This window comes from Rhinolophus sinicus, linkage group LG01 (genome assembly GCF_036562045.2).
Source record: "Rhinolophus sinicus isolate RSC01 linkage group LG01, ASM3656204v1, whole genome shotgun sequence".
Taxonomy (NCBI): domain Eukaryota; kingdom Metazoa; phylum Chordata; class Mammalia; order Chiroptera; family Rhinolophidae; genus Rhinolophus; species Rhinolophus sinicus.
Genome location: NC_133751.1, coordinates 181685821 through 181694404, shown reverse-complemented (window position 1 = coordinate 181694404; position 8584 = coordinate 181685821). Strand labels below are relative to the sequence as shown.

Below are 8584 nucleotides of genomic sequence, written 5' to 3'. Positions count from 1 at the left end.
TGAGAAAGCTGTGGGTAAGAAAGAGGAGGTGAAGAACCTGTGCTAAAGAGCATGCTGTGCGTGATTTATCAAGGGCTGCTATATCTGTGGTAGCCTGCTTTATATCTCTTGTGAAGAAATACAAAAGACAGAGGCTGAATTCCTTCTGAGAATGGCTTACAGGTAATAGGCTGGTGGACAGCTGACTCATGAAATATTACTTACCCTTTTGGATTTTTTCAGTTTGTTCCCAGTATTTCTAATATTGGAGACCCTACCTATGGCTGAGCAAATCAATCAAAAACAAACTCAAACACAACAGTCAAATACAAGGAAGATAAAGACAACTCTGAAACAATGACTATCACAGATTTTATTTAATTAAAAATATTATACATGTTGTTGCATTTTCATGGAAAATAGTGAGTTAAAAAACACCAACAGTGTTAGTTTTCAGAAACCTCCATGGACTCTATTCTGCCACCTGTTTCTTCTTTCTGTCTGTGGCATGAACCACGTATAAGGAATTGGGGCCCTGTGTAAATGGACCTTCCTTGAAGTTCCCACCAGTAGAACACCTAGAATGAGACATTTTCTCAGCAATGGTGTTCATTGAGTTAACTCAGATACCACCAGTTTTGGCTTCTTTGACCACCATTAAAAGTAGCTGGCATAAAAGCCCAAAGCACATGTCAACACAAATTCAGCTCGATCTGTCTGCAAGAATCTGCTCTCTCCTCCAGTTTCCAAGCCAGTTAGCAGGTGACCTTGTTTTTTACCTGGTGTATTAGTGTCCTGAGCCCCTTCACCAAACTTCCCGAACCCATGGTGGGAAGACACTGCCATATAGTGTTTATATTTAAACTATGAGCAAGTACACAAAAGCACACGTGGCCCCTATGCACAATACTATCAAATATACAATACATATTGGTACAATACAACCTTGGAATCACTGGCTAAAATATAGCCATGTGAGTATTTTTAAAGTATTCATTTAATTATACACTTATTAAGAAAAATAACACAGCATAAATGTTTAACTTGAAACATCATTTCAGCTAGAAACTTCTCATGTAAATACAAGGTGTGTACAATACAGTCCTCTTCTTCACTCCCTTCCTGGGCTTTCCCTGGCCTGTACCATTCCTTAACTTATTTCCTTCATCCCACAGCATAATGCTGCACCCCATATTGCTCCCAAGTGATGCTTTTACTAAAATTCAATCTAATGTGACAGAAATACGCTGGCTCTGTTTTCCTGCTTCTTTGCCCTAAATTGTAGTACACTTAATTTGGGTTCTGCATCCAGCTTTACATTCAAGAGAGATGAATCCCCCCAAAGTACACAAACAAACAAAAATAACTGGAGAGCACAAAGGTAGAATTGCCTCAGTGCTTAGAAGTTGGAAAATGGTCTTTCTTCTTCTTCATAATGGTCTCTCAATTGATGGGAATAAAATAAGGCTGAAATTGCTTTTCACATTCTGTCTCTGTTGGGGGCATTTTCACATAGACCCCTGTAGTAAGAGGGCTTCTTTTCTTAAGCTGCCAAACACAAAAAGAAACAGTAATTATTATTGAGGCGTCCAGAAGCCACTTCTAACCATAATAGGACTCAATAGCTATTGAGTCCCTACCCTGTTGAAAAAATGGATGTTCACAACATACAGAATTATAAACCCCAAGAGATTTTCTTGATTTGGCTATGAAAATTCATTTTAGATATATAATTCTTTGCTGTAGATGTAAAATAGCGATCACTTTCCCTGATTGGAAGATAGGAGAAAGAGACTTTGAGAGAGATTCAGAAAGAACACCCATAATGCCTAGAAGTGACTGGATGTTGTTTGTGAGGGGACGAGCTTGATAAGATAATACACTTTAGTTATCCTGTTGGAGAGCTGTATTTCTCATCTCCACTCCTCATAAACTTTTTATTACTTTTTCTCTGTCTACATTAGTTTCCAGTTTTTATCACCTCAGTAAATTGAGGGCTAGCATACTAATCTGTGTAGTGGTTTATAGCAAAGAGGTAGGAAGAAGCTGCAGCAACAGAACAGATTGAGAGAGGATGTCGGAGGAGAGAGAGGGGGAAGGGGAGAGGGAGGCAGGGAAAGAAAGAGAAGGGGAAACAGAGGAAGGGAGAGAGAAAGAGAGGGAAAAGTTTGTGATAAAACCAGCCTTAGACAGAGGTGGCTGAAAGGGGTCCAAATAGGAGGCCTGATTCCATATCTCTGTCTCTTCCACCAACAACTGGGGTTCTCATTTACTGGGCTGGAGGGCAGGGAAAGACTTCCCAGTCAATATAACTGGGTAAAAGGGATCCCTGGACAGGTATGATGTGGACAGCTCCCACCTGGACAGGGAAGGTACAAGTTGGATGGCACTGTGAGATGGCTTCCAGGTGACACAGAGGGTCATTAGGGAGATAATCAAATCTATCCAGGTGGTCTTCTGTAGCAGCATTTTGGCCAAGCTAATCTTGTGTTTCAGAGTTATTAACCTATGTACACTTGTCATGAAGATAAAGAGTAAAACAGCTGCCCCATGTTATTCAAATGGTTACTCAACCTGAAACCCTGTTCAGAAGCACACAAACATTCAATGTCAAACACACTCATCTAAAATATTAGTCATTCTGAAACCTCAAAGGCCAATGCCAAGGTTTCTAGTGTGTTCTTCACCACTGTCCTTTTCTTCATTTATTGCTTCAGCTCAAGAAAAGGAAACTCAGCGGCGTCATCTGGTCAGTTGTTATCATTAAAGGTTCCCCACACAAAGTGGTGTATTGGCAGCATCACACTCACCATTTTGCCCAAACAAACAGCTGTGATGAGGAAGCTGTAAAAAAACAACCCTGAGCTCACTGCTGCCAGGATCCAAAGGAGGAAATCAGAATCTGGGCATGGTTCTGGATCTGCAATAGAAGACAAAGTAGAGCCTCCCTGAGACATTCTAAATTTTAGGGCCCTACTCCCCACATTGGTGAAGAAAGGAAGAAATTTGAGCTTCCAGACCTTGATAATATTGCTAGCCTACAGGTAGGTCTGGCTATCTGGGGCTACTTCCCCGAAAGTGTCTTATCAAAGGCATAAGGGCAAACTTATCACTCCAGAGTGAGTGCCCCAGCCTGCCAGTAGAAAAAAAGACCTTCCCCAACCCATTTTATTTTATAATCAGAATGCTGTTTGGGTTGCTACCCACACTAAGCAAGGCTACCATGTGACCATCCAGAGAACTCTTAAAGAGAATTTCCACAACCTTAAAAATGAACCACCTGAAATTAAAGAACAAAACTATTCTCATGCAAAGAAGACAGCAACAGCAATGCAAAAGGTGTCAGTTTAATGATATAGTTTTGCTCACCAATGACATAAATCTGGGTTCCATTGCCCATGCCCATATAGTAAGGAGGGGGGTACATGAGCTCCACCTTGCAGATGTAGAGTCCCGTATCCATGGCTGTCAGCCCTTGGATGGTGAGGTTCACTTTGTTTCCACTGGAAGTGCCAATGCAGGTGGAATCATCTAGGAAGGTCAATTCACTCTCCACCATGTACGTTGCAGCGCAGACTTCAGTTGTCTCGCTCCCAGCCTGCCGTAGCACCGTCACTCGGACCTCAGTGGCTTTGCCCGAAGACCCATACTCACACACAATGCTGGCAACACCTCGGCTGCTGGCCAGCACCACTGCAGGCTGGGCCACATGCATCCCTAACATGGGAAAACCAAAGGGAACTCAATGAAATCATGCTCACCCACCACCAGCCTCAGGTAAAACTTCAAGCCAGAAAAGGTTTATCTTTGATGGGCACCCTCCAACTTTACCTCTCAGTTATTCTCTTCTTCTGAAACAAGCCCATCACCCTCCTCTATCCCTTCCCTTCTCATCCATCCCAGCTTTCCATCCATCTCTCAGCTGTCTTCCAGCTACTCTCCATAAAGGTATTTCCTTATTGGAAAATAGTTTCTTGAAGGTAATCAGTTGTGGCAGGATCTGTCCTGCCTTCTCTGTGGACTTCATTTTCCCTCACATGTAGGAAAAGGGGATTAGATTAGATGATATCAGAGCTCCTTCCAAACTCTGGAATTCTAAGGTTATAATAAAACTGGAGGAACTATATAGTTCAGGAACTATGAGTCGTAGGGGAAATTTTGGAGGCTGAGGTATAGAATATTGCCTCATATCTCAAAACATACCTCAGAAACCTCGTTGACATTTACCTGTCCCTGTACCCCTATTACCAACAAGTAGCTGAGCCTTGGTTCACAGTGCCAACCACCCCCTTCCCTGGCATTATTATCATAAAGTGAGGGATGCTGCTAGATGAAGGAAGCCACAGAGCAGAGGGCACCAGGTCGTTTCCTCTCCAGGCTGAGGCAACCCTGCTGTTAACTTCTGTGGGCTTCCCCTGTCACCACCACCACGTCTTCCGCTGCCTTCTCTCCTCACTTGAACACCCTCATGGGGTGTTCTTTATCCCTCTGGCTTCTACAGAATAAGAGAAGCCAGCTCTACATATGAAAAGGTTCACATCATCTAAAATATGGTGGCTTCATGTCAAATTACCTTTCTGTAACTAACTCCTCTCAGTCAATCATACAAGAGACACCCACAACTTGGGTTGAACAATGTCACTCATCTTGCTCAAAGCCTTTGCTGCCTTACATAATATGTGTTGCAAAAACAAATAAAATAAATAACATTCAATATGCTCCATGATTTAATCCCAACCTGACACTGGAGTCTGAGATTCCAGGATGCCTCTTTCTGTATATAAATTACCATATATTGAAGGCACTAGTCCTTTCCCCAAAGCACTTATACTGGACAAAATATGTCCTCAGAATAGAGAACAATATGGCAGCAGCCATTGCCATGGTTAATCCAGCAGTCCTGACTGGCTAGACAACAGTCTCCTTCCACAACCCTCATCTCTGTCTATCAGAGATGCCCTCTGAGACACCCTCTGAGCATCCTCTGAGCATTAAGTCTACTTAATCAAGTTCTGTCCTATACTAAAGCTTTTTGTCCATTAATCACACCTCCTCCAGCTTCTGCTTTTGGCTTATAAACGCTTGGGAGCAGCCACTACATCCTGCCCAAATAGACACTCAAAAATCATTATAGTACTGACTCTAAGCCTAAAGATGAACAAATTTCCTGCTTTATCCCAGGAAAACTCCAAATTATCGCCACTAAATCTGCTCACATTCAATTTCCCAGTATCTACAGTGGGGGGATCCCAGTTATAGGTTGAGATAAATTTCCTAAAAAGTAAATTTGAATATTTCTAAAGGTCCAAAACATGTGAAATAAAATAATATATATGAATATTTCTTACCCAGTAAAAATTCAATCATCAAACATCTTTTGAACACCTACTTCATCCAAACTACATGGTTTCTGAACCAAGAAGGTCCAGAGAGAAATAAAGTTGAAATTCAGTGGAAATGCTCATCATTTTACACCATATAACAAAACCTAGTATCAACCTTTATAGAGCTTTATTTTATATGAAAACGGGGAATCTGCCTCTGAAGTCCACAGATAGATCAGGCAGCAATTGAGTATCTTATGCCAAACAAACTGATGGCTTGTCTTCTTTCTTTTTTTCTCCCTTTCTTCTTTTCTTCCCTCCTCTCTCTTTTTTTTTTTTTTTTTTTTTGCAATTTCCAACTCTTTCATTTTTTTAAATAATTAGCTAACTCGTTTATAGAGTTGATTAAGAGGACCTTAAAACCTTGAATTAAGTAAAGAAGGGTTAAGATTTTAAACAAGCTAGCTAATTAGTTTATAGAAGAGAATTAGAGAACCTTAAAACCTTGAAGTGGAGAGAAAGAAACTTCCCATGATTTCTTCAATAAATTTTTTTTAAAAGAAAAATTTTGATCTCATCTGATTCCAAGGTCAGATGTATTCAGGACTGTGGATATCTCTTCTCTCTTAAATCACTTAACTTTACAGTATTTTCTTCCATTCATATAGGAGAGTCTGAAATTGCTTATGTCTCCCAAACCATATCAGATATATTTATCAAGCCCCTACCCAGTGTCCGGCTCTCTGCTATGAGCTGTATCTCTGCTTATTTGCTGCTGCCAGCTGTCCCCTGACTGCCTTGGGATACAGAGCTATCTAAGCCAGGAGACTGGAGTTTTACCTTTAGCTTATGGCTTTGCTAGAAATCACGGCCCTTGACTGATGAAAGAAATGAAACCCAGATGGGAGAAACACCTCCTCCACCTTCATGCTCCAAAAGCCTCACTCACCTTTGGAAAAGATGGGAATGAAGAGAAGAGAAAACAGAGCAGTGCAGGGCCAGGTCCTAGAAACCAGATCCGTCTGAGCCCCGTGCCCCCGGAATCCAAAGCAAGCCATGGCTGTATGGGAACGGTGTGCAGGTCTTCAGGAAGCAGAGCAAAACCTTTCAGGATCCTGAAGCTTTGAAATGTGTTTGAACCCACACAGAATCAAGGACTTTATACAGCTGGCTTTGATCCCAGATAAGTATTAGCATCTAGTACGTTTGCACCTGAATAGAAGTCTTTTTGTTTTGGTTTTACGAGAAAGGAAGCCGTGGGTTTAGCTGTTACGTCGAAAAGATAACCTCAAACACTCAAAATAAAACTAAAAAAAAAATAAAAAAAATTCATGGCTGGAAAATGTAGTCAAGTTGAAACTAAAGCTTTGAGGAGAACTAAGTGGAGACTTGGACATTTTCCTGGAGTGCAGGAGTCCCCTAAATCCCAATTTTATCCCCAATTGTCTGGGAATCTTTCAGCACACAGTTCATTTCATTGACACACCCCAAAACTGCTAAGCTACCGGCTCTCTGAGCCCTTAAGCTAATGACAGAATTAGTCTATGGACATTATTAATAAAAGCTCTGCTTTCTACCTGTGGAGCACCATCCCTGGCAGGCTTTACAGGTAAGGGTTTTTATTTCTCCTGGCTCCATTTGGTTGAGAGAAAATACCAAAATAACAAGAAATAAATGTCTCTGCCACTGGTTTTGCAGATTAGGAAAGAATTCAGGTGCTCTTGAAAGCCTTAACAAAGACAAACCAGAGTTGAAGACGTCCAGAAAAAATCAACCAAAATGTTCCAAGAGATTCAAAACTTCCATAAGAGGATAGACATTTTTTTTTCTAAAGGGAATTTTTCAAGCAGGAAATCCAAGAACTAAGGTTAAATATGACTGAAGTACTTAAATTTATCAAAGTTGTAGGTAGGACAAGTGTTCATCCTATAAGAGAATATTAAGCATTGGGGACCCTCCCTTCACACAGGGGAGTTTTCATATATTTCAATGATGAAAGAAACATTTATTGAGAACTTATGATATTTCAGAAATTGTGTATACTTGGGATTGAACAATAATAAGCAAAAACATAGTGCTTTAAGAGACTTTTAGAAAACTGACATGCAAACAGACAGTTACGACATGGAATATGGTATTTGCCTATTGAGACCTTCCCAGTTTCCCATTGTCCATGCACCTCAGCACGTCAGAGGAGGCTCTGTAGGAAAGGAATCTAATGCCTCTCTTTTTAGCCTATCTTCCAGCATTCCCTCACATGTCTCCTTCCTCTGTTTGTCTTTTCTCCAACATACCTCTTTCCGGTCTCATCATTTTTATCCTTGCTATTCCTACTGCCTTTTTTCTTCCCCTCACCTGTTTTATCCTCCCTCTCATCCTCCCTGAGTAAGCTAAGGTGTCGGCTCCTCCAAGAAGCCTCTCATGGCCTGCATTTTTTTTTTTTTTATACTCTCCTAGCATCTTCTATAAGCCTTTAAATCTCAGCTGAAATGACAGTAGACAATAACAACAGACAATAGGAACTTACTAAGGGCCAGATCCTAGACTGGGCACTGGAGATACAAAAATGAAAAATGTACATTCCTCCCCTTGAGAGGAACCCACAGCATGGCAGGGATAGACACCTAAACCCATGATCATGGGAGAATAGATAAATGCTGGAACTGTAGTATTGCACAGGCTGTAGTCATTGGTTCAGTGTAAGGAAGTCAGAAAGGGCTTCTCTGAGAAACTAAAACCTGAGCTTATTATTGAGGACCTAGGGGTGGGTATTCAGACAAAAAGAACTTTACGTGCCAAGGTTGGAAAGGGCATAAGGCATTCATTATGGTCAGAGGAAAAGGTCAGTATGGGGGCCAGCAGTAGGTGAAAGCTGATGTTCTTAGTAATGAGGGTCAATGCACCACAGGAACAAATTGGCATGGCTGAGTTCACATTATAGGGAAATTCCTCCTCGCATAGGAAGAGAGGTGGGGAGGACGGGTTCAGCAAAGAATAAGATATAACAAGAAAAACCAGGAAGGAGACTATTGCAATACTCCAGGCAACCAGGAATTGGCAAACATTTTCTGTCAAGGGCCAGAGAGTAAATATATTAGGTTTTGCAGGCCGTATGGTCTCTGTTGCCACTACTCAACTCTGCTGTTGTAGAGTGAAGGCAGCCACAGAAAATATGTGTGGCTGTGGGCATGGCTGTGTTCCAATAAAACATTATTTGCAATGTCAATTATACCTCAATTAAAAAGAAAACCCATAATTTACAAAAACAGGTGGAGGCTGGA

At 41.2% G+C, this 8584-nt stretch overlaps 1 protein-coding gene across 1 annotated transcript; it reads right to left on the bottom strand.

Moving 5' to 3' along the window:
• Positions 1-334: 334 nt before the first annotated feature.
• Positions 335-6507, bottom strand: CTLA4 (cytotoxic T-lymphocyte associated protein 4). Its single transcript, XM_019726881.2, has 4 exons — positions 6253-6507; positions 3349-3696; positions 2790-2899; positions 335-1527 (listed from the first exon to the last, which is right to left on the bottom strand). The coding sequence occupies exons 1-4, from the start codon at positions 6359-6361 to the stop codon at positions 1423-1425; spliced, it is 672 nt and encodes a 223-aa protein (XP_019582440.1). The 5' UTR covers positions 6362-6507; the 3' UTR covers positions 335-1422.
• Between the last annotated feature and the right edge of the window lie 2077 nt (positions 6508-8584).